The 27879-nt window shown below is 33.4% G+C and overlaps 1 protein-coding gene across 4 annotated transcripts in view; it reads left to right on the forward strand.

Annotated features, from left to right (window-relative positions):
• EPHA3 (EPH receptor A3) overlaps nucleotides 1-27879 on the forward strand; it is a 350319-nt gene that overhangs the window by 283978 nt on the left and 38462 nt on the right. For all 4 annotated transcript variants that reach the window (XM_078060754.1, XM_078060667.1, XM_078060691.1 and 1 more), the window contains exons 10-13: nucleotides 1148-1273; nucleotides 7611-7796; nucleotides 19164-19225; nucleotides 21568-21777. In XM_078060754.1, the coding sequence (XP_077916880.1) occupies nucleotides 1148-1273; nucleotides 7611-7796; nucleotides 19164-19225; nucleotides 21568-21777 (584 nt within the window). The remainder of the gene's footprint in view (nucleotides 1-1147; nucleotides 1274-7610; nucleotides 7797-19163; nucleotides 19226-21567; nucleotides 21778-27879) is intronic.

Genomic DNA, 27879 nt, shown 5'->3' on the forward strand with positions numbered 1-27879 from the left:
TAGAGCATGTTCATGTACTTTAGTAGATCCTAGTCTCCCTTTTTTAAAAATTTAGTTTTAGGGGTGCCTGGCTGGCTCAGCTGGTAAAGCATGTGACTCTTGATCTCAGGGTTGTGAGTTCAAGCCCCACATTGGGCATAGAGCTTACTTAAAAAAAATAATTTTACTTTAAAGAAAGTTAGTTTATTGAACATTCCAAATTGTTTCTAATACGACTTATTTTTCCAAATGATAGGAATCTCATTAGTATTAAATGAAATCCAAAATGATTCTCCCTTATGTTCTATCCATGCTATTTTGATTATAGAACATCACAAAAAATTTCACCTTCAGAATAATTAAATAAATACATATATTATGAAGGAGGTTTATATTTAACAAGCTATAAAAATAATTTGTATTTGGAATTTAGCTTCTTAGCACCATTATTAAACTTACAGAGAATTTATATTGCCCTGAACTATGTTGAAAAGCTATACAATAAGATTTCAGTTAATTGATACTATATTAGTACATGCATATAATACTCACTTTGTATATACGTATCCTCACAGGTTTAAGTAATCTATAACTGCAGTGGGGTATTTTGATTGTGAATGTTACTAAAAGCAGAATAGTGTCAGATGTTTTATATCCTTTAATTAATTTATCTGTAATTATAGCTGCTGTTCCACCTTATGAAGTTATTTCACAAACTGATTTATTGTCAGATGTGGCATTGTCATAAATATTTGTTTACTGCACTCTTCGTAGAATCATAAATGTGTAATAGCCTTATTGGTGTTCACTCACTAACGCTTCTGGTAGTAATTACTGGGTCTACTCAATTCTGAAACACCATCTCCTTGAGATTCCCCTTTTTGAAAGTCCATTTTCCTTCTAATGTTTTTGCAGAGAAAGTTCATTGTGTTTCCTCATTTGTTTCATTATGGGAAACTTTGTTTCTTAAGTGGTTCAATACTTAGTCCCACTTCTCTGTCTGCCAGTTGCTGTGGTACCTGAGAATAAACTAAAGGTTGGTGTACTTTTTTGTAATGGGGGTTATTTTTTTTTTTTCACTAGCAATGTGATTACAAAATTGTGTCAGTAAAATTTTAAAATTTTAAAATCTAGCTACAATAATGCCTTTCTTCCTTCCTTTAAACAGTAAAACTTCCAGGTCTCAGGACTTACGTTGACCCACACACATACGAAGACCCTACCCAAGCAGTTCATGAGTTTGCCAAGGAATTGGATGCCACCAACATATCCATTGACAAAGTTGTTGGAGCAGGTAACCACCACAGTAATCCCACTCTCAACCCCGTGTCAATTACAAGCTTACAACTATGAATAAGAATGCTGCCTGAGATCCCTCACGTTCTCAAGCCTAAGTTATATTGCTACGAAAAGGGACATCTTTTTTTTTTCCTGATTTCATGATCAAAGGCAGGCAAAAAGTAAATGAAGGAGTATCTAATGGAATGTAATGATTTCAAAGGTGCCAGACTTACAGACTCATAGACCATGGTCAGCTTTTTATTTATTGAATTTCAGAGCCGGCAGCCACAAGAGCTCAGTCCTCCCCTGGCTGTGCTGATCAGCTGTCACAAAGCCTATTTGGCTGAATAGGGATAACAGGATAAAAGTGTCTTATTTTAAACAAGCTCACCACGTGAAAATTTTGATTTTGTAAAAAAGGTAATTTTAGAATCCTCTTTGGGATTAAAAAAAGAGACAACACGAAATAAAATCATAAATGACACATTTTACACAAATTTACTTAAAACTATTTTTGAGTGAATAGTTTAAGTAATGTAAAGTGCTCCATTTTAATAGTTGCCTGTAACTTTGTATAGTCTTAATTCATTTGTGTTGAAGCTTGTTTTCATATAGACATCTCTTCGTTCTAATCATGAATCTAGTCAACCATAGATCCATTAACAAATACCTGTGGATTGTTAATAGCAGTTGCATATTTCCAATAAAAATTATAGGTACTTATAAGTAATGATATTTATACATTTACTCATAAATGTATGAACACTTACAGACATGCAGTGTGAGACTGAATAAAAGCTACTACTTAAAAGTAAAAAACAATATTGTACAATAGTTTTATTCCATCATCTCATTAGTCAATATTGTTTTAAAAACAAATGCAAAGTTGATGTAGGGAATAGAAAGATTGAGAAATTAACTCATTGAATTATGCATAACATATCGGATCATGTTTTCTGCAAGTACTATATATATGACTGATGCTTCTTTACATAAATGTGCATATAATTTTCTCTGTTTCTCCTTCTGTACATCAAAGCAGTATTTAGAATTCTAGTGGTATTTGCTATTCAAGCAGGACAAACTGAGTAATTCACATTATCTAAATAAGATGATAATTCACTAAATCTTCTCCTCTAACTTTATTAATATTTTATCCTCCTAAAACTCACATGTGCAGGGGCGCCTGGGTGGCTCAGTCGTTAAGCGTCCACCTTTGGCTCAGGTCATGATCCCAGGGTCTTGGGATCGAGCCCTGCATCGGGCTCCCTGCTCCACGGGAAGCCTGCTTCTCCCTCTCCCGCTCCCCCTGCTTGTGTTCCCTCTCTCGCTGTGTCTCTCTCTGTCAAATAAATAAATAAAATCTTTAAAAAAATACTCACATGTGCAGGTAATAGTAAAATATGGAACTAGTAATTCATAAAAGGAGAATAGAGTATGTGCTTCTTTTTCCAAAATCGAAGACTTAAGAATATACACATTCATCATATATCCATGTTAATCCAGTTAAAACAAATATATATTGATTACGCTCTTTCATTTGTACAGTTCTGCTTTGTAAACTGCTCTGTGGTGCAGAGAGCTTTTGTCGTGCTGGTGTTAATGTCCCACAAGAGTGCACTGTTCTCTAACGTGGAAACCTCGGGAGCATAGGTAGCACAAAACCTTTGCACGCTCAACTGATGTGAGGAGGAGAAATCCACTTATGCTTAGCCAGTGTCCAGAAGGCCAGACAGACATTTGGGACCTTGAACTTTGGGACCCTCTGCATTAGTAAAAGCTTAAATATATCAATGTTATTGATAACACCAGATATCTAGAACACAGTGGTGTGAGACAAAACACACTCATTAAAAATGGTATCTGATAAATGAGATAAAAGGAAAGGCTACTTACACTGACTCACTTAATAATCCCTGATGCTTATTAAAGATCAGGACAAATCATCTTTTTTCATTTCTCTCTTCAAACATATTTGTAAAAAAATAGACATATGCCCCATTTTCAGGGTTGTGTAGCCAATATCCTCATTTGCCACATTCAGGGCAATAATACTGTGCCTGCTTTGCTTGCAAACAAGTAGATCTTCAAGGTCAATTATACCTCTCCTGGAAGATCTCAATATAATGTGTACACCCAGTTCTAGTCTGTCTTGATTCGCCTTTCAAGGGTTTGTCATCACCAAGATAGAATAAGAGATTGAGATTTTGAAAGCTATCAATTTTTCTTAACATTTTGTTTTACAAAATGTAAAATATCTACAAAAGTAGAGGAAATTGTATAATAGTATAATGGAGAGTATAGTATAACAGTACCCATTTCCACAACAACTTCAATAACAATCTATTCCTGGCCAGCCTTCTTTCATTTATACACTTACTCATTTCCTATATCCTTTTACATTTTTAAAAGTAATGTTGTCCATAAAAATTTAATAATTGTGCTAAATTGATTAGCAATTATCTTTCATTGCTGCAAGACTGAATCTTTCAAAGACAAAACTTTCTCAGTCAATTAAATATGCAGAAAGACTCTGTATATGTCAGCCAATTCTCTAATTTTCTGTCAGAGATTTTATACAAAGAAATAGATATAACGGAAACACTCATTTATACTTTGGCTAATCGGAAAATTAAGCCCTTATTGCAAATAACAAAATTAAAATTGAACCATAAATTTACTTTCTCAAAGTAGTAAATTTTTTAATAATGGAATTCATAATGACTAAAATTCCCAATTTTATTCCTCCATCCAACCATTATTTCAAAGATTAAATACTGAAAATTTCTGAAAGTAGAATATATTCGTTTAATTCTCTATTCTATGCTAGGCATTCACATGATATTTAACTTTATTAGCCTATTGGATAGGCATTGTCTCCATTTCACCAGATGAGGAAACAATAGCTAAAAATCTGGATGACCTATAGTTACATAGTTACTAATTGAAAACCAAAATTTGAATCTTTTACTTTTCAATTTCAAAGTCCATACTAGACACTAATAATTACAGTAGTGCCTTCATCTAACATTTTTGTGAGGATTGCGGTAATTCCTGTTAATGTGCAGTGCTTAGCTGACACATTAACATTGTTCTATATGTATATTTATTAAGCTTCTCTTATTAAAATAGTAGAAGGAGAGTGGAATTTGAAGCCAAGGCAGAGTGTCATTCTACTTAAACACAAGTAGATTTTTTCCTCTATTTTAAATAACATGAGTGTAAGAAATTTTACTTTGAGCAATTTTGCATTGTACATCTTAAATCGGAATACAGTGTGCCCATTCTCATAAAGCATAGTTTATTTCAAAGGACAAATAAAAACTGCTGCACTTATTGGATTTAAAAAATCAAGCAGTGCCTTCCAAGTGATTCTTGTAGTTGTGTTTTAACTTAGAAATGATGGGAATGACAGGATCTAAGTTTTCTTTCTTATAGGTTCAAAGTTAATTGAATAAGACCGTGTAAAATTTGACTAGATGGAAAGATCGACCATTGCGTTTGCCCAGTCTTTGTTAATTTTTCCAACAGAGTTGTTTTAAGTTATTATAAAGAGAACTGAATTAATAGTTAACATTTCTATGTTTAGTATAATATATTGGTGACCATTTCTAGTATTTATATGATGAAATAATCACATTTCAAAATTTTGGGGTTTTTAAAAATTAGCATTACTGAAACATCATTTTCTGAATTTTGGAGGTAGATAGACATTTACATATGTCAGATATCCCATGGAGAAGAAAGAAAGGAACTCTCATTGACCCGCTTGAAATTCAAACTCTTCCCCATCACCCCAGTGAGGTACTTTTACAAAATACTCTCCTTTACAAATACTTGTCCAAGGTGACATTAACCTTGCTGTCACCGTCATCATCACAACCACCTCTTCTCACATCAATACAAAACTTGACAGTTTAAAAAGCATTTTTGTATTTGTGCTTCAATTTGATCTAACTCTTCAGAGGTAGATAGATAATTTATCCTTCTTAAGGTGGGTCTGAACTCAGAGAGGAAAATACTATGTGTCTTTACATACATTCATTCCTTTAATTGCACAAAGACCTTATGAGTTAGACACAATTGGTGTTGCCAAGTTATAGATAAGGAGACAAAGGCACAGAGAGGTTAAGATGCTTGCTCAAAACCACACGGCTGATAGGTGACCGAGGAAATTAGGCCCTAGAATCCATACTCTGTCCCACAGTTCTGTACTGTCTGTCCTGCAATCTGTTGACAAGTGATTTGTTGTCTAGAATAAGTGGTGATAACATCAAAATTTAAAACATGATCCATTACAGTATTTTGACTCATGATAATGGCAGAACTTCCTTTCAGAAAATTAAAGTTTATTGTGGATCATTCCTTACGGTTTGCTCAAACTTAATGTTTACACAACATGAACTGGAGCTCTCTGGCAATGTTCTAATAACCCCATATCAGGAAAGGAATGCTTATTCTTTTTAAAAATATATTTTATTTATTTATTTGAGAGAGAGCGTGCACATGCGTGCACAAAAAGGGGGGGCAGAGGGAGAGGGAGAAGCAGACTCCCCTCAGGGCAGGGAGCCCAATGCGGGGCTTAACGCCAGGAACCCAAGATCATGACCTGAGCAGAAGGCAGACAGATGCTTAACCAGCTGAGCCACTCCCAGGGACACTTACTCTTGCTTACAGATTCTAACAATGATTTACTTTGCATCATAACTTCTCCCCCTATTACTCACACTCTATAATGACATATTCTCCCTTGGATTTCAAAAGTCAATGGAATGCTCTCAAATTCTACCCCTGATTCTCCCCATAATCCGAAAGAACACTCTAGCTACAGATATCGTTATTTTCTCTACACTCCCTCAAAAGGAAGAAATGAGATCTGCCTTATTTAGCATTATAACTCTGTGTTTTTCAATGTGTCTGTCATACTGTTGCCAATTGATGAATATTTATTTAAAAAAAAATGTATAAATAACTGCTTTTGGACCTTAAGTGACTTTGATAAGTTACAGAATAAGTCATTGTTTTGGGAAAAGAGACAAAACTGGATTCCTGAGAAAGGGTCAAGTCTGGGGGAGTTTAGAGCTTCCTGGAGAGAAGCGAGTTATTTGTAGTAATGCAGCTGGTAAATCAATAGGATGACCTGCTGCTTTTGTGGGTTGAAGCACTTGCTTGAACAAAATATAGAAAAGAAGCATCTCACTTCTTGACAGCTTCTCTCTGGCTGATCCAGGGGGCAAGGAGCTGGTACAAAAACTCACAGTGAGAAGGTTGGACCAAGAATGCGCTTCCATTCTGTAGATACCCTAACAATCGTGTAATTCATCCTTTTTAGAAAAACCTCTCATTTGATATTTTTAAAAAAAACACATTTTAAGATGTTATACAAATCAGATCTGATAATCCACATAATATTAGGATTTCATCTATAAACAAAGAACATTCTATGGGTGGCACTCCTTTGTGGCAATTACCATGGCAAGCAGTGGGTCAGAGAAATGGATGTAGAAGTTCTCTGCCCTCAGGAAGCTCAAAATATGATGCAAGAGTTATGGATAAATCTTCTCAATAACAATATATATGAAGTCAGTGCCCAAACTAGTTCTAGGCAGCTTTAGATTGGTTGGCTTAGACTATTTAAAAGTCAGCAATACTCCATATTCAGTAAATTCTGGGTTAATCATGCATTTAAGACAAGTTTTTATTGAAGACATTGAATCTAAGAAAATTTTTATAGTGATTCTATAGAAAAGATTGCTACCTTTTTTTTCATACTAGTATTTTCTTCTTCCTTCCAGAAGCTCAGAGAACTTTACAACTAGTATGTCAGTAATGCAACATGCCAATACTCCAATAAAATGAATTGGTAGGAGATGCTTCTGTTCTCATTTTCAGAGAGTCTGAGTATATTGCTAAATTGGTTCTCTTAGTAATAACAGAATGGCTAGAAACATCTGAAATTTAATCTATTGCTCAACCCATAATATCTGTGTTGGTCTGTTGATTATCCTCAGGAAATGGTAGCTATGATAACAAGGAGTTAAAATCCTATTAGATAGAGCTTTCAACTTTCCTCTTGTTCTTTCATATTCTATTATTCACAATGCGGTACTTGAAAATGTATGAGGCTACTCACAAGGTCCATTTTCAATAGAGTGTGGATGTCCTAAGGTTTCTTATGGAGTCTCTGATTATCATCTTCTGAAATAAGTTGAAGGCCTACAGTGTACGTCTTGTGGGTCAAAGGTGTAAATATTTTGAATGGGATTATTTAGAGGAAACAGTTGCTCTCTACTGATACCTTTTTATTATATAATTCCTTACCTTTTGTTGTTGTTCTGTTCTTCCAACAGGTGAATTTGGAGAAGTGTGCAGTGGTCGCTTAAAACTTCCTTCAAAAAAAGAGATTTCAGTGGCCATCAAAACCCTGAAAGTGGGCTACACAGAAAAGCAGAGGAGAGACTTCCTGGGAGAAGCAAGCATTATGGGACAATTTGACCATCCCAACATCATTCGACTGGAGGGAGTTGTTACTAAAAGTAAGTCAAGTCAAAAGACAGACTTTTGCCTGTGTTGAGCAGAGGTTATTTAGACCCAAACTCAGTCATTAAAGAATTTTGATTTTTTTTATAGCTGTCAGTCCTAACAGAAAGACTAGTTTGGGATTAACCTGTCTTTCTTTGACAGAAAAGCAAAGATATTTAAGTAGTAGTATATTGAAAGTGTTATTCTAGATCTTTAAAGATTGGAAAAAAATTAGGAGCTGAAAAAATTGAACTGTATTAAGACACACTGATGAAAAGATAGTTAAGAAGTGAATTGTGGAGAAGTCTCTGTTATGTAGAGTAGCAAGGAAAAACAATGACTCAATTTTGACAGGAATTGCTGGGAACTCCCAGTTAGCTGCCTTTTCTTTTACTGTTCACCAGTTTCAGTTAAACTTCCAAATCTTTACCCCCCTGGCTTTAGGAAAATTATGGGAGTTTGGGGACTGCTTCTGAGCTGTAAAGATTGGGATCACATTAGACCCAAGGCCTTTTCCTGGTTCTCTGTGGATTTCAAATAATTCTAATCTAGAGTCCCAGATGCATTTTTGACTGGTCTGGGGAAACCCTGGCTCACAGCCCATAATAGAGATCTGAGCTTATTTTCATGATAATTTCTCCAGCCAGACTCAAAAGGAATCCCGTGAGGCAGATATGTGATTTTTGGCTCCAGTACCAATGAAAACCTCTTGAGAATGTTCTAGGATTTTTTTTTTTTTTTTTCCTTCAAGATTTTGGAGCACAGGATGAAGAATAAGCTAAATTGGCAGCAAACTACTTAGAGCGAAAGACAACATATGGCAGGAAATTTGGCATCCTTTAGGGGATAATTCATTGGCACCACATTTACATATTCTATGGTTACCAACAGACATTACACATTATATTTTTCACAATGATATTTTTCTTTAACATTACACGGAGCACTTTCCAAATGGCACTAATACCTATTCTCATCTTAGTGTGACTAAAAAGGCAGTTCCTTTCTCACAAGAGCATGGTATAATTGAAATGTATTTTGATTTCCTTTGGATTTTTCTTATATAATAAATGGGATTAAGAACTGAGTAATGTAGGGGCGCCTGGGTGGCTCAATGGTTAAGCGTCTGCCTTTGGCTCAGGGTTCTGGGATCGAGCCCCACATCGGGCTCTCTGCTCGGCGGGAAGCCTGATCTCCCTCTCCCACTCCCCCTGCTTGTGTCCACTCTCTGGCTGTCTCTCTCTCTGTCAAATAAATAAAATCTTAAAAAAAAAAAAAAAGAACTGAGTAATGTAGAATTAAACCATAAACTGTAAGCCCATATTAAGTATGGTAAAAAGCATTTTTCCCTTTGTACTCCTAAGTATTAGGCCATACTAGTAGTAACTCTGAAATATTTTCTGAAGAAGAACATTTTTTAACTTTTTTAAATTAATAAAAAAAACTGTTAGTAGTAGTAAGGATTGGGAAAATGTTCAAATCCTTTGTTCCTCCAGGGCAAGAGTGTACTACTTAATGCCATAATTCTTAATTTTATGTCTCACTGGTGTTTTAATCATCAATTAGCCATTTATTCTCCTTTATATCATCCTCACCAAGTGGTTGTCCTTCAGTTCTTGAGCCCCCCCCCCCCCTTGGGGAGGAAACTTATTTGTACTTGTACAGCCATTTTTCTTTTAACTCAATTTTCATAAGTTTTTTTTTTATAAGGTTTTCTTTATGAATTGACTATTGTGTGCCAGACGTTGTACTATGGATGTCATTTCATTATTACCACTACCCTGTGAATTAGATACAATAATTCCATTTGCATTTGAACAAAAGATAACTATAAAGAGCAAGCAGCCTGTCTAACTAGGAAGTTCTGGAGATAGCATTGGAAATTTGGTCTGTTGGTATCACCTCTTGTCCCCAACAACGGACAAAAATGAGTTTCTAATTTTCATTTTGTATTCTACTTATTCTTTTATATCTTGATTTTTTAAAAAAAGATTTCCCTAATAATTTGATTATAGCAAGGAATCCCTCAAGCTTCAAAAATTTTCTGGAAAGAATTAATAACCCTTAATACCTAAAACAAAATGTGAACTCTCATAAAGGGAAGAATCCATGTTATTTTTAAGCAGTGATGAAAATAGAAACTGGATCATACTAGGTTCTTAATTTACCAATGTTAAGGAATTAAAAAAATTGATTGATTGATTGAATGGACAAAAGAGCAATATCTTCTACCTATAGGTCTTTCTTTGGTGTTGGTTCATTAAATTGAATGCATACTTCAAGGAAGTGCAATTGTGTAACTGCTTGCATCAGTCAGGGGAGTGATGGAAAACATCATTATATTTTAGCATGGGCAGAATTATCACCTAACTTCTCCAACACCTACACCTAATAAAAAATGACGAAAGTGACTATCAAAATAAATATTAGATTTAAATTTAATTTTGTTTATTGATAGGCTCTTATGAATCATGGAACACTACATCAAAAACTAATGATGTAATGTATGGTGATTAACATAACAAAATAAAAAATGTAAAAAAAAAAGAAAATTGATTTTTTGGTTTCCAGTGTTAATAAATTATTGAAAATAACCTGTTATATTTTGCTAGCTGTTACCTATAAATTCATTCACTGAATGATGAGCAACATTAAACCATAATTTTTATGGCAGGTTTTCTTTAAATATTAAAATGAAATAATCAAATATGAATTATGGTCAGCTGGAAAAGAAATCCATAAAACAATACCCAAGACCAAACTGCAGAAAAAGAATGCATTAAGGAAAAAAAATGCTTTAAAAATCATAGGTATTATACATTAAATTCCTTATTCAAGTCTGATTTTTGTAACATTCTAATGTGGATTACAACTGCCTTATTCTTAGGGTGAAAGTTCTAAATTTGATAAATCTCCCTGGTCAAATAAGCATGTAAAAGGCTGCCAAATCTGACTATATAGATCCCAGTCATCTCATATAGTGCAAACATAATAGAGTAGCAGACCTAGATTAGATTTTGAACTCTTTTAGTGGCATATTTAAAAGCTCTAAGTCTGGTACCCTATAACATCTGAGAGGAAATAGAAATGCCTTAAAATGAAGTTAATATGTTGCATTGAACATATAAATAAGGCAATTTTGTCACCAGAAGTTATGCATCCACTCCTATTATTTTCTTTGTTTCCTGAGAATATATGACTGCTAAAACAATCTAATTGCAAAGTTTAGAAACACACACACCAACACCCAAGAGTGATGCATAGCTTATAATTTAATGAACAAAATTGTGTTTAAAGAAGAAAACCAATTATATCAGTATCCGGATTAAGAATTAGAGGGCCAGAGTTCAAGTTTTTACTCAACTCAACTGGTTGTGAGACCTCTGGCAAATCAAACCACTCACAGAGACTCAGTTTCTTCACTTGTAATTCAGAATAGCGGTTCTACTTCACTATTTCCAGATACTTTAAAGATCAAATAAGATTATATAGGAATACTGTTAAGTGAAATAGAGTTATGAAAATCTAAATTACCACTTCTGGTAAGTTTGAGAATTTATCAGTTAATCTTGGCTATATAGAAAAAAAACATTCTTGAAAGCAATTCTTTTTTTTTTTTTTGCCCATTACTAATTCTTTTTAATATTGCTATTAATTATATGCTTGAAACACTACGTCTGTTATAAGGTATCATTTTCAAGTCATTTAGAGAAAGCCCTCTATTCAATCATTATATTTCCATTTATTTGAATTGAACCATAAACAATTTTAATGATACGTTTTGAGCTTGATGGTCTTAAACAAGAGAAGGTGAGAGAGTCTCTGATCTTCAAAGTAGCAGAAAGCTGGGGGCATAGTCTCTGCTCAGAACTTGGTACTAACATGTGTTACCAATTTTAGTTGAAGTTCAAAAAGATGGAACTTGTTTTTAGCAAATGTTTGATATTTCTGCCATCACACCATTAGTCAAATGATGTTCATACTCCAAGAAGACCCCCATTGACCACTTTTTACCTAGTGAAATAGAAGGAATTATATAAGACTGATGTGGTTTTGTTGGTATTTGGGAAGGAATTATTTTCTGAAAATTAAAAAAAATAATAATGTAGTGTAATTGTAACATTGCATCATTAAGGAATATAGTGAGCAGAACATTAGGATAATTTCTCATGATTAAAATATTTCTATAATGGTGTGAGCATCCACTTTACAGCAAAGGCTTAGTCATTTATTCGCACCTTTCTATCTCCTGCACATATGATAAAAAATATTGCTGAAATAAAATGTCATTCTGTGGTGACTATGCCAAATTCTTGCTATGTCCTGTTTGCTTCTCTCTGAAAGTTTTCTTCTGCACTTCTAGTTCCCTGTAATATTCAAAATAGACAATATGTATGTTATATATATTTTATTAATAATTTATAGAAATAGTTTGTTAGAATAAACTCTGATGACACAAGTTCTCATGTATTCATGCCTAATTTGAGAAAGGAATTGAGAACATCTCTATCCAAGTGTCTACAACAATGAAATTAGGGAAGTCTTTCAAATATATTGGAGAAAAAAATAAGATAGAGAATGCTATTTTTACACATTTAAGAATTTTCCTTATTTCTTCAACATTGTCCATTTATATTTCTTGGTTGAATTGGCCACATTTGAATTACAAAAAAAAATGTGTTGTTGTGTATTTTCCCCATTTAGATAGGATGGGTTTATGATATTTTTGAAAGGTTAAATGCAACTTAACAACATTTGTTAGAGCATGACTTACATGTGCCCAAAGACCAATTTTAAAGAGTGCTAGTTTAAATAGACAATAACTCGGGACACCTCGGTGGCTCAGTCATTAAGCATCTGCCTTCGGCTCAGGTCATGATCCCAAGGTCCTGAGATCGAGCCCCACATCGAGCCTTACATCGGGCTCCCTGCTCCGCAGGAAGCCTGCTTCTCCCTCTCCCACTCCCCCTGCTTGTGTTCCCTCTCTCACTGTGTCTCTCTCTGTCAAATAAATAAATAAAATCTTTAAAAAAAAAAATAATATACAATAACTCTCCGAAAAGAAAAACTATAATTATATACTTGCTTAATAACTGTCTGTATAATTCTAATCATACACAAATTCTTGCAGAAAGTGAGAAAAAGAAACATCCCTAACTCGTGAGGCTGAGGATATCTTGATACCAAATCATACAAGAATATTTCCAGAGGGGAGAAAAACTGTAATGCATGAACAAAAATTCAGTAACACTGGAATAATTATAAAGCCATAGCTAATAATTTTATCAAAAATGATACTATATAATGCTCAAGTTTAGTTTATTCCAAGAATGCAAAGTTGGTTTACTATTTAATCATTCTAAAAATTCACAACACTGATAGATAGAAAAGAAAAAGTCAATCTCGATAAAGAAAATAAACATTTTACTTTAAAATGTTTTCTTAGCACATCCTACATAGAAAATATGTATGTCTGATAAATGTATGTAAAAACAAAAAAACAAACAAAACAAAACAAAACCCTACAACATCATATTCAGTAGTAAAACATGAAAAGCATTTATCCTAAAGTAGAAATGAGAATCCTGCTACCATCAACTCAATTCATTATTATACATAAGGTCTTAATTTTTGCAGTTAGACAAGAAAATAAATAAAAGGTAGAAAACTTGAAAAGGGAAAAAAAAATCTAAGCTGTCTTTGTAAAATCAAACTGAGCACATTCAGATTACTGTATTTATTAATTGTTATTGCACTTATTATACAAATCAGTTTCGAAGAATAAGGGAGAGTAGAAATATCATTCCTGACTTCTTTTTAAAATATAGTTGATATACAATGATATATTAATTTTAAGTGGATGGTATATTATTGACTGTAAAGCCTATGCTGTATTTTTCATCTGTTCCTGTTTTTAAAAGGATTAAATTTTGTTTCAAATTAAGCACAAATAAATTTAAAAAATGTAAAGTCAGCTGAATGTAAAGCATTCAGTGTATTAAGATTGATGGAGTATGGTTGGTAAGGAAGACTTGGATAATGTGTTTCTTTTGAAGAGAGAGATTATCCTTAGGCACCCTGAAATGATAGACACATGATCAATTTTATTTTTTTTTATTTTTTTTTTTTTTACATGATCAATTTTAACTGGCACTCTGCTAGGTGCTGGTTTTAGAACTACATACAACATGGAGTTGGCCCCTGCCCTCATTAATTCATAGACCAGTGGGTGTAATAACGGTCATTTTTTTTAAAGATATTTTTTTAATTTTATTTTATTATGTTATGTTAGTCACCATACATTACATCATTAGGTTTTTTTTTTTACTTTCTTGAAAAATTTATCTAATCAAATAAAAGAAGGTACATACAAATAAAGACACTTTATATAAGCAATTGTCCAAAAGAATTAGATTGTTTCCAAAAAAAAATTCTATCTGCTAATGGAATTTACTGATGCCGAAGGCTCTTAATTTTATTTTATTATGTTACGTTAATCACCATACATTACATCATTAGTTTTTGATGTAGTGTTCCATGATTCATTGTTTGCGTGTAACAACCAGTGCTCTGTTCAGTACGTGCCCTCTTTAATACCCATCACCAGGCTTGCCCATCCCCCCACCCCCCTCCCCTCTAGAACCCTCAGTTTGTTTCTCAGAGTCCACAGTCTCTCGTGGTTATTTATTTGAGAGAGAGCTGGCAGAGGGGCAGAGGAGCAGGGAGAGGGACAAGCAGACTCCACACTGAGCAGGGAGCCCTGCATGGTTCTATCTCACGACCCTGAGATCATGACTCGAGCAGAAATGAAGAGTCTGATGCTTAACCTTGGTTAAGCTGCCCAAGCATCCTAATAGGGGTCATTCTTAAAATAAAGTCTTGATTAAAATGGAATTTGGAAAAGATTGTCCTGTATTTTTATATGATTTAATGGTAAACCACAGAAAAATACTCTAATTTAGCTCATCAGAATATTCCTATCAGTCAGTTAGGTATAGTACATGAAAATCTAAAACCAAAACATTTTCTTTCCAATCAAAGATGATTCTAGCATTTCTTTCTGGGAATCATGAAGCATATTTGTCAATTATCTTTTTTCAATTTTCTTCCTGCTGTGTATGCTTTTTTGCTTCTACCCTGATTCTGATTACATGGTATTAATAATGAATGCTGGTTGCTAAGGTCAAAGATTTTGATTTTATAAACCACACTCATGTATTAGAGTGTGTTTTAATCCTTTGGAAATGAGACATAGAGTGTGTGAGATACAATTACTGGTAATAGGAATTAATAGCATTTCTTTTGAAAATGAATTAAATTTCAATAATTTTTTTAAAGATTTATTGATTTATTTGAGAGAGAGAGAGAGCACAGGCACCAGTGGGGGGGAGGGGCTGAAGGAGAGGGTGAGAATCTTAAGCAGACTCCACGCTGAGTCTGGAGACCTACATGGGGCTTGATGCCAGGACCCTGAGATCATGACCTGAGCAGAAATTGAGTCAGTCGGGTAACCAACTGAGCTACCCACGTGCCCCTCGATATTTTTTTAAATTTTTTTTAAAGTAATCTCTATATCCAATGTGGGGCTCGAACTTACAACCCCAAGATCGAGATTTGCATGCTCTACTGACTAAGCGAGCCAGGCACCCCAATAATTTTTAATATTTTAATCATTAATAAATACTTTTTATGTTTGAATGAAAATATTTCAATCTAAAGCCAACATTTATTTGATAACTGCAAGAAAAATCTCTATGTATGGCTATATATTTATTACATTTTCCTGCCCTTCTTTTTATAGAAAATGTGATTAGGAAGGCTGTGGTGAAATACATAATATTGAACCTGGAATTCTTATATATTCTGAATCACAGTCCTTGTGTCATCAAACAGTGGTTCAAAGATTAATAATATATCTGAACCACTGGGGATAGTTGGGGAAATGAAGTGATTGTAACAGACTGATTCGCTTCCCTTAACCCTTTAGTTATGAAAGATCATAATTTTATTTATGCTCATGAATCAGCTTAGGAACAAAAGCAAAATTCCACTGCGCATTTTGTTTTGCTCATTTTTGATGGAGTTTCATTTCAGCCAGTCATCCAACAATAATTTTATAGAGTTTAGTACGGATAGTCAGATGTATTTTAGGATTTCTGAGGGCAGCAAATGATATAGGCCCTTGAAAAAGCTGAGAATGTCACTTCTAAATCAAAATACATATGAGAGAGCATGCAATCTTGATAGAAATACATTGCATCCATGGGCAGATGAACTGATATAATTTCCAGCTACATTTAATACATGTTAGAACTAGTTCTCACCACTATTGCAGAGAGTTTCTTTTCCTTTAACCCTATTTATTATAATCAAAAGCACAAGGAAGCTAAGGTAGAATAGAAACTTAGACGCTAAAAAAATAAAACTTAAAAATTAAGGCTTTCCAAGGTAGAATATTTGTGATTCTGTTTATTCTTTGTCTGTACATTTGGGTTTGCTGAATCTTTGAACTTAATGTAAAGCATATTTTCAGACTTGCCCACCTTAACTGATGTGTTTACAAATACCTAAATTTTAGAGCTAAATGTAGCCTGATCTGATTTCTGAATGGTCATGGGGCTTTGGCTTAATTGACTGGTTTGATTTTTCAGCTACTTTTATTTCCCTTGCCAAACATTCCACTAGACAGGCTAACAAGAAACTAAATGGTCATAAGGCTGGGAGCCAGAAGGAAACGAGTGATAAGCAAAGGTCTGGGTAGTACGAAAACTCGGTAACTGGCCACTGTAATTGAGAGTTGGCTGTGTGAGGCAGAATACGTGTGACTACACTTAATGTATGCATTGGATTTTGCTAGCCTATTGTTCTTCATAGAATGGTATTAAGGCAAGAACATAGAAAATTATAGTGATTTATAGAGAACATGCATATGAAGGATTTCATTCGTTCATTCATTCATTCATTCATTCATTCGTTTGTTCACTCATCCCTTCTTTTAATTTCAGATCAGTCTCTGGGACCAGTTTTTAGGCATTGAATTGATCAGTTCAGGAGAGATAGAAGTTTTCAGGGAAATGTTGAATCTTCCCTTTCTTCCTGAATATTGTTAAATCAAAGCTTAATTAGAATTTTGAAGAAGCAAGTTCTAGAGGCTTAAGCTTTTGGCTAAATGACTTTTTAGACATTACCAGATTAACTAGATATATATGATGTGTTACCCAAAATATATAACTGCATCAGTACCTTATTGGAAAATAGATTGGTGTATCGATTGTTACATATATAAAAATTATCTGAAAATTATAGAATTTAAATAATTTTTCTTACCTTTTAATAAATAAGACCTATAGCTTGGGATACATACAAATACTAAATATAGCAAGTATAACCTTCATAGTATCAAGCCATATAATTCGTAACTAGTGTGAATTAAGAGTTTTTACCTATGAAAGGAAAAAGCAAGCAAAGAAAGCTATTTTCTTTTTTTTTTTTTAGTTTTATTTATCTGTTTGAGAGAGAGAGAGTGTGCACAAACTGGGGGGGGCGGGGGGCAGAGGGAGAAGCAGGCTCCCTGTTCAGCAGGGAGACCTACATGGGCCTCGATCCCAGGACCGTGAGATCATGACCTGAGCCAAAGGCAGACGCTTAACTGACTGAGCCACCCAGGCGCCCCAGAAAGCTATTTTCTATCATCAGAATGTCAAACAAACCTTCATGATATAGAAGGAACACATGAGGAAAACTTAAATGTGTGCTACAATGAGGGGTGCATCGATGTTTTTTAAAAAGCCATTTGAACAAGGTCTTTCAGCCGTGCTCAGTCAAGACTGGATTCAGGTCCTCTGGACATGGAAGACAAGTGATTTTCCTTCTGTTTGTAACATGATGGAATTATATTTAAAACAATAGCATAGCAGAAATAAAGGAAGAGAATTATAGTGTAGTAATAGTGTAGGTTTTAAAATCAGAGACAGCTGTGTTGGGGATCTGCTGGAGAACTAATTGTGTGACCTCAGCAGGTTTCTTAAATCTACAATGCTTTCGGTTGAGGACATCATAAAATGGGAATAATACATATTACTAAAGCACAACATGATGTGAAGATGAAGTAGTGTAATGTATGTATGTAATATACACGTATAAATATATAATGTTACATAATTCTAATTATGCAAAAAACTTACTTGTGTTTTCTGTATATCAAAAATATCCATTTTCCATATTTCTTTTTCTTTTTGAATTGTTCATTTTGCATTACTTATTTTCCAAGTTGTTATCATAATGTATATAGAGTTATATTTTCAACCTTTGCTCACATGACATTAAACTGTAACAATTATCTAAAATGCTACAGACTTCAGAGTTGTCATTTCAATTCAGAATAATCCATGGAATTGACACCCAAAAATTGCCTGACTCATTATATAGTTGAACATTTATTCTATTTGTAAATATATATATCAGCATACTCAACACTCTCGTATCTAATGCTTTTTCATATTTTAAATGTTTCCCTCAGTATAAATTTCCAAAAGTAACAGCATAGTGGATTCAGTTTGCTGCTCTTGGCTTTATTATTTATTAGCTATATGACATTGAGTAAGTTAATTACCTTCTACATATCTCAGTTTTCTCATGTGTAAAATGGAAGTGATAATAATTAATAAGTTATATATAGAATAATTAAACCAGCATCTTGCACATAGTAAGTGCTACATAAATAAAGTTAAATGCTCATTAAAAGGTTTAATGGTATTTAAGGCCACATATTTCTAAAATGGTTATTATAAGTTACTGCCAACAGCTATTTTAATTTTATTTTCCTTTTAAACATGGATTTTATATTTTTAATGTGTTAATTGAATACAGATTTTTAAGAGTTATAATTATTAGTCTTGTTTTATGAAATTCACATATAGGATCCATGAAGATGGGGACTTTGATTTACTTGCTCTGACTAACCAGCGTAAAAAGGAACACCTAGTACATAGCTCTATAAATATCTGTAGAAAGTATGAATGATTGTGGAAATCCTGGCTCTATCTTGGGCTGGAAGGCAGAAATACCTGATTTTGTAGATCAGCTAGGATGCAATTAAAGGGAAGAAAGGGGGCATATTTTATGTTCACAGAAAGCCGTTCCAAATAAGCCAATTTAGATACTATAGGTTGTAGGCCCTTGTTCTGCAAACCAATCTTCTTCAATTTTTTTTGGTTTTATTTTCTATTGAATTTTTTTGCAACATTGCAAAATTGGGGAGACAGGGAAAGTTTTACATTTTTTAATTCATCACTGTATCAAAGTGTATTGTACGTATTCATGATATATTTGTTGAACTCTGCTGATGATCATGTTTAATTTATTCTTTACCCTATATCCAGGTAAACCAGTTATGATTGTCACAGAATACATGGAGAATGGTTCCTTGGACAGTTTCTTACGTGTAAGTAGAAGATTTTATATATATTCATATATCTCTTATCCCTATCTATATCTCTTATCCCTCTACCTATACATATATATGCATAAATATGGAATGAATTGCTAAAAATGTTAGAGGCAACCGCTAATATTTTGCCAGCAATTAGATAACAAAGTTTAAAGTAAAACTGAAATTTGGAGGGGGGGTACTAAATAGTAAGAAGAAGACTAAAATTGCATCTTTATCTTGCAGCATCCAAAGTTAATGGTTTATATTTTTTTTATTTTATTATGTTATGTTAATCACCATACATTACATCATCAGTTTTTTTTTTAATTTTTTTATTGTTATGTTAATCCCCATACATTACATCATTAGTTTTAGAGGTAGTGTTCCATGATTCATTGTTTGTGCATAACACCCAGTGCTCCATGCAGAACGTGCCCTCCTCAATACCGATCACCAGGCTAACCCATCCTCCCAACCCCCTCCCCTCTAGAACCCTCAGTTTGTTTTTCAGAGTCCATCGTCTCTCATGGTTCTTCTCCCCCTCCGATTTCCCCCCCTTCATTCTTCCCCTCCTCCTACATTCTTCTTCTTCTTTTTTTCTTTCTTAACATATATTGCATTATTTGTTTCAGTTTTTGATGTAGTGTTCCATGATTTATTGTTTGCGTATAACAACCAGTGCTCTGTTCAGTACGTGCCCTCTTTAATACCCATCATCAGGCTAGCCCATCCCCCCATCCCCCCATCCCCCTCCCCTCTAGAACCCTCAGTTTTTTTCTCAGAGTCCATAGTCTCTCATGGTTCGTCTCCTCCTCCGATTTCCCCCCCTTCATTTTTCCCTTCCTGCTATCTTCTTCTTCTTTCTTTTTTTTTTAACATATAATGTATTATTTGTTTCAGAGGTACAGATCTGTGATTCAACAGTCTTACAAAGTTAATGGTTTATATTTTTAAAACAAATTTGTACAATCTTCAGTCTTTTTATACTGCCAAGATTCACATTAGTTAAAATAAAAATTTTAAAAAGACCCATAAATTAAGACATAAGTAACATTGTTGTAAGACAAATATTCTCTTTTCTTCATTGAAAGTAACCTCAGAGTGCTATTAGTTAGAAGACCATCTATCTCTCACACAGAGCTTTTGTCTCAGAAAATAAGCAAGTATTATAATTTCAAAGTTTTCTCAATTCAGAGATATCATTTTGGTGATATATATGCATCTATACATACTTTTTAAATTATTTCAGCAAATATTTGTTCAAAGAAATGTGAAAGTTTTATGGAGAACAAGACATTGCCAATCACCAATCACTGCAAGGGATAAAAAAGACATATACTCTGTCTTTAATACGCTTTCAGTGCTATAAAATAGATATAGATAGACGATAGATGATAGATTGATAGATAGATAGATAGATAGATAGATAGATAGATAGATAGATAGATAGATAGGAAGCATAGTATAATTCATTATCATGGAGGAAACTTTTAAATTTTCTATAAATGAGAAGGTATTTATTTTAATATTCACGAGGCAAATACAAATTTTATCAGCAATTATTTTCCCAAACATTTCAAAAACAAATATTTTTTAAATCAGGTAATTAAAACCATTATAATAAATATTCTTTTAAATTGTTATTGTGTAGATATAACTAAACATGGAATTTTATATCTATTTATCTATATATACATTTATGCACATATGTACATCTGTATGTGTGTATCTATTTACCTATTTATCATATAAATCATATATTTGTATTTTAATCCAAGTAAATTGGAAGCTTTTCTAAATACAGATTTCTGACTTTGTGTTTTATTGTTTTCCATTTTATGACCTATAACTCAAGACTGAGTAGAAAACGAATATTCAGTAAATATTTTTGACTAATTCTGAACTATTTATTTATGATGATAATTTAAACATTTAACATCCACCTTCTTTGAAACAATTAATAAAACATCTGAAAAACCAGAAGGAAGAATGGACATTCAATCAAATAAATATGTAAAACTAAAATAGCCACAGGAGTCATTTCATTTTGTTGTTCTTGAATTTAAAATTTCTGAGGGGTTTATATGTCACAAAAAGACCAGGAAAGATCTAGTTTTGAACCTGAAGTCAGAATGTTAGGACACTCCTTGTAATGAAGTATTTAGTAATGTAGCTACTGTGCTGTTTTGTTTTAGCCTTGTATCTATTTATTTACATATCTTGTTAGGCTGGAGTGCTTAGAACTAAAATGTATATAGCCAGTCTTTTTACAGTTCAGTATGTGAGATTTTAACCAAGATATATCTTTAAGGAAGAGCAACACATCTTAATTGTGTATTTGAAATACTTCTCAGAAACACGATGCCCAGTTTACGGTCATCCAGCTAGTGGGGATGCTTCGAGGGATAGCATCTGGCATGAAGTACCTCTCAGATATGGGTTATGTTCACCGGGACCTTGCTGCTCGTAACATTTTGATCAACAGTAATTTGGTGTGTAAGGTTTCTGATTTTGGACTTTCACGTGTTCTAGAGGATGATCCAGAAGCTGCTTACACAACAAGAGTGAGTCACTTTTTCTTTTTCTTTTTTTCCTTTTTAATATGTTTTTCACCTTGTGTTATGTTGACTTGCAAATAAATAGAAATCACGTCTCTCAATGTTTTGTCAATTATATCTTCCCCTGAAGGAAATGTATCCTTTAACATTAAACTACTGTTACTTCTTCTGGGAAGATAGATGGTCACTGTTTATAAGGTGGGTAATGATGGTAATTCTGAAATGTCATACATCAGTTTAATATGTCCCCCACAAATGCAGCATGGTTCTCTCATGTCTGAAGTCTTGGGATTTTTATATTTACCCATTTTTGCATCTGATTGAGCCACCTTTAGTAAACGGATTGGATAAATTCTCAGCTCCTCCGTCCAACTAGATATAATTTTAAAGCATTTTAAAATTCATGTTTACCTAAACAACATATGCTCACGTTATAAAAATTTCAAAACAAAGCAATAAAAAGGAGAAAAGTCATCCATAATTGTGCCACCCACAGAGAACATCTGTAACTTTGTCAGTCGATACTTCCAGATTTTTTCTGCATACCTAATATACACACCTATGCATGAATACATAATTAAAATAGGATTATTCATAATATTACTGTATAACCTGTTTTTCTCTTAGCAATATACCTGTTGAATATATTTCACTGTCAATAAATAATCTTCAAGTTTTGTCAGTTTTATCTATTCTATTATCTGGTTGTACCATTTTTTAAAAATCAACCTCTAATTATTGGGCAAATTATTATTATATCTAGCTTTTCTTTCATTTTTATCATTTTATTCTATTATTCTTTAATTTTTTCATTATGATAAGTGTACTCTTTAATCCCCATCTCCCCACCCAGGTACCCACTTGTAACTATCAGTTTGTTCTCTATAGTGAAGAGTCTGTTTCTTGATTTGTCTCTTTCTCTTTCTCTCTTTTTGTCCTTTGCGTGTTTGTTTCTTAAATTCCACATACGAGTGAGATCGTATGGTATTTGTTTTTCTCTGACTGACTTATTTCACTTAACATTGTGCTAATTCTATACCTGTTGTTGCAAATGGCAAGATTTCATTCATTTTATGGCTTAATAATATTCCAGTGTGTGTGTGTGTGTGTGTGTGTGTGTGTGTGTGTGTGTGAGATGTACCACTTCTTCCTTATCCATTCATCTATCAGTGGACATTTGGGCTGCTTCCACAGTTTGACTGTTGTAAATAATACTACAATAAACATAGGGGTGCATGTATCCTTCTGAATTAGTGTTTTGTATTTTTGGGGTAAATACCCAGTAGTATGATTACTGGATCATAGGGTAGTTCTATTTTTAATTTTTTGAGGAACCTCCATACTTTTTTCCACAGTGAATGTGCCAGTTTGCATTCCCACCAACAGTGTAAGAGGGTAGCTTTTTCTCCACATCCTCGTCAACACTTGTTGTTTCTTGTGTTGTTTATTTTAGCCATTCTGACAAGTGTGAGGTGATATCTCATTGTAGTTTTGATTTGCATTTCCCTAATGATTACTGATGTTGAGCATCTTTTCATGTGTCTGGTGGCTAATTGTATGTCTTCTTTGAAGAAATGTCTGTTCATATCTTCTGCCCATTTTTAATTATATTGTTTTTTTTGTCTTCAGTTGTATTAGTTCTTTATATATTTTGAACACTAACCCCTTATGGGATATGTCATTTGCAAATATCTTCTGCTATTCAGTAAGTTGGCTTTTAGTTTTGTTAATTGTTTTCTTTGTTGTGCAGAAACTTTTTATTTTGATGAAGTCTCAACAGTTTATTTTTGCTTTTATTTCTCATCTCAGGAGACATATCTAGAAAAATGTTGCTAAGGCTGATGTCAGAGAGATTACTGCCTGTGGTCCCTTAAAGGATTTTTATGATTCCAGGTCTTAAATTTAGGTCTTTAATCCACCTTGAGTTTATTTTTGTGTATGATGAACAAATGTTATTCAGTTTCATTCTTCTGCATGTGGCTGTACAGTTTTCCCAACACCATTTGTTGAAGAGACTGTCATTTTTCTATTTATATTCATTCTCCTTTTCGAAGATTGATTGACCATATGATTGTGGGTTTATTTCTGGGTTTTCTGTTCTGTTCCATTGATCTATGTGTCTATTTTTATACCAGTACCATATCATTTTAATTACTACTGCTTTGTAATATAACTCAACATCTGGAATTGTAATACCTCCATTTTTTTTCACGATTGTTTTGACTATTTGGGGTCTTTTGTGGTTCCATACAAATTTTAGGATTTTTTATTCTAGTTCTGTGAAAAATGCTGTTGGTATTTTGATAGGCATTGCATTAAATGTGTAGATTGCTTTGGGTAGTATGGACATTTTAACAGTATTTGTTCTTTCAGTTCATGAGCATAGAATGTCTTTCATTTCTTTACATCATCTTGAATTTCTTTCATCAGTGTTTTATAGATTTCAGAGCACAGGTCTTCCACCTCTCTGGTTAAGTTTATTCCTGAATATTTTATTGTTTTTTGGTGCAATTGTAAATGGGATTGTTTTCTTAATTTCTCTTTCTGCTGTTTCTGTACATTGATTTTGCATCCTGTGACTTTACTGAATTCATTTATCAGTTCTAGTAGTTTTTTGGTGGAGTCTTTTGGGTTTTCTATATATAGTCCCCTGCCATCTGCAAATAGTGAGAGTTTACTTCTTCCTTATTTGGATGTCTTTTATTTCTTTATGTTGTCCAATTGCTTCTGATACTATGTTCAATTAAAGTGGTAAGAGTGGACATCCTGGTCTACTAGTTCCTGACCTTAGGAGAAAAGCTCTGTTTTTCACCATTAAGTATGCTGTTGGCTGTGGGTTTTCCGTATTAGCTTTTTGTTATGTTGAGGTAAGTTCTCTCTAAACCTACTTTGCAGAGGGTTTTTATTATGAATGGATGTTGTACTTCGTCAAATGATAGCTTTTCAATATTTTATGCAAATGTGTAAATGATCCATTTGCATTCATTATTGTATGACTGATAATTTCCCTATGATATAACCCTAAAAGTGGATTTGCTGTGTCAAAAGTGGATTTCCTGTGCCCATTTTAAGAGCACACTTAACTATATACTGATAAAAATAGATATTATCGTTTTTTTGTGTTTGTTAGTTTTGAGAATTGTATCTAGTTGTTTTAATTTGTATTAATTTGATTCAAAATGCATTTGATTATTTCTTTATATATTTATTGGCAGATTCCTTTGAAAAGACATTTCTTTATAGAATTCTTTTTTCATGGCAGGCAATTTTAGAAAATAAAGATATAATGATCATTATTAATGATACTACCAAAGGTAACCAATTGTAATTACCAATTATGTATATAGTTACAAAATGGGATCATATTATATGTACTGATATATAAAATGATATTCACTTATCAATCCAGTATTTTCTTCTTATACAAACTCAGTGTTGTTTTGTAATCTATTTTAACTTAAAATATAAAATGTAGAATTTTCTAAATGATAAATTTTAACAATATCATTAAATAATGTACCATACTCCACTTTATTCATATACAATACTTATCCAATGCACTATTAGGCAAATTCCAAAGTTTTGATATTCTTTTTTTTTTTTTTAAGATTTTATTTATTTATTTAATTGACAGAGAGAGAGACAGCAAGAGAGGAAACACAAGCAGGGGGAGTGGGAGAGGGAAAAGCAAGCTTCCTGCAGAGCAGGGAGCCCGATGCAGGGCTCAATCCCAGGACCCTGGGATCATGACCTGAGCCAAAGGCAGACGCTTAACGACTGAGCCACCCAGGCGTCCTTCTTCATGTTTCTTAAAGGTTATTACTGGTTCGCCTGGGTGGCTTAGTCAGTTAAGCATATGCCTTCAGCTTAGGTCATGATCCCAGGGTCCTGGGATGGAGTCCTGCGTCAGGCTCCCTGCTCAGTGGGGAGCCTTCTCTCTCTGCTCCCCCTGCTGTGCTTGCTCTCTCTCTCTCTCTTTCTCTATGTCAAATAAATACAATCTTTAAAAAAATAAAAGGTTATTATTAATTTAAAAAACTCATTCTTTCTAAAATTATCAATTTCAACAATTCTATTATCAATGACCAAGTGTGTCGCATGGCATCTATCTCACATTCTGAAAAAGAGCCCAATTTGCCAGACTGAGCTTCATCTACAAATAAAGCCACAGAAATAGAACCAGAAATTCAGAAGCACAGTGTCCCAGAGATATTCCTAGATGAGTTGATATAGGAGTTGGAACTCTCCTGATGCCTTTATAAGTTACACTCTTGTTTACATTTCCCATTTTCAACCAGATTCTGTAGTGGATTCACTGCTCGTACATCTAAGTATTTCTTAAAATGTGTCCTGCACAAAAGTGTTGCTGTTCTTGGGATTACAGTTCACTAGGTTAAGACCAAGACAAATAAAATAAATTTTTATATCTAACAGCTAGTTGAATTAAATTCATAACAGTGACCTTGACTGTAATAAGCTCTGAAAACTTGAGGAAATGCAAAACATGGGTAACTATGTGGATAGTGCTTTTTAGTGTCTCTTTTGTTCCTTCTCTGATCTCCAGAAAAATTAGCCAACATTCTGCAGCAAAGCATCATTTTTATGACTATAAATTATCATCCCAGGAGACAACATATGCAACAGATGATAATATATTTATAGTTTTGAAGAATGTTTTTTTATTCTGCTCACTGCTACTCTGCATTCTAAAGATATCCTTCATAACCTTTTGCTACTATTGAGCTTTTAACACACTGTACAGAAAGTATCATTCTTGTAGGCATTGTCCTTATTATTATAACAATCACTATATGAAAATACTTCCAGTTTTAATAAAAAGTACTTGATTAAAAGACCTTTATTTGATATATTAGATTTCTGGTAATTTAGGTTCTGTGCCATATCCCATTTTTAAACCAGAGCATTTTTTTTTCAATATTAGTTTTGATTTCTAGGATACTCTAAGGAATGATTTTTCTTGTAGGAACTTGGAAGATTCATCCAAATCTGGATCATCTGCTCTCTGGAGAATATGGGTTAACTTGGGTTAACTTTCATAGTTTTATTTGTACTGATTGTTACTTTGTAAGGACCAAGGGATACAGAAGACCATTTCTTGACTCTAGTAGAAAAAAAAAAAATGGTGCTCTGTCAAAATTCCTCATTATCATTTGTGAAATAAAAATGTAACAGACTCTCTGCATTTTTTATTCTCAGAAGATTCTTAAAAACTACACCAACAAAATGGCTCACTAACTGCCAATAAATAGCTGTTTAGAATTATTCAATGTTCATTCTTGTATTTTCTCAAAACCACTCAAAATATCTATGGGGGTCCTAACTTCCTTCTGAGAAGCTGTAATTTGCATCTGCATTTCCAGAATAATTTAGAAATCTTTAATTTAATCTCCTGTAATAATCCTTGTTTGGTACAACAATTTTATAATTTACCCTAAACTATGAGGTATGGTTTAAAATAATAGGGCTGCTAGGGCGCCTGGGTGGCTCAGTTGGTTAAGCGACTGCCTTCGGCTCAGGTCATGATCCTGGAGTCCCTGGATCGAGTCCCGCATCGGGCTCCCTGCTCAGCAGGGAGTCTGCTTCTCCCTCTGACCCTCCCCCCTCTCATGTACTCGCTCTCTCTCATTCTCTCTCTCTCTCAAATAAATAAATAAAATCTTTAAAAAAAAAAAATAATAATAGGGCTGCTATTTTGTTTCTTAGACAAAAACATTGAAACAATTAAATGAGTGTTGCCATACTAATTCTTGGGAATTTGTACTTATTATAGGAACACTGCTATTGTACAGAATGTTTTGGGAAATCCTCTTTTGAAATTATCTTTAAAATTGGATTGTGATATCATTGCTCAAAGTTATTTAAGCATATAGTATTTTAGGAAACATATTTGCCTGAGATAAAAATCTCTGGTCTCAAAAAGCTTATAGTTAATAAATAAGAAAAGTAATACATTGTTATATAATAAAGTCTAGGTTGTTGTTTTTTTTTTAACCAAACCAGTATTTTTCAGCTTAGACCTCCACTTTCTTTATTTGATTAAGCATCCTATAAATTATGGTTACTTCAGAAAAACAAGTTCACCATTTC

The sequence above is a fragment of the Halichoerus grypus genome, chromosome 1 (assembly GCF_964656455.1).
Source record: "Halichoerus grypus chromosome 1, mHalGry1.hap1.1, whole genome shotgun sequence".
In the NCBI taxonomy this organism is placed as follows: domain Eukaryota; kingdom Metazoa; phylum Chordata; class Mammalia; order Carnivora; family Phocidae; genus Halichoerus; species Halichoerus grypus.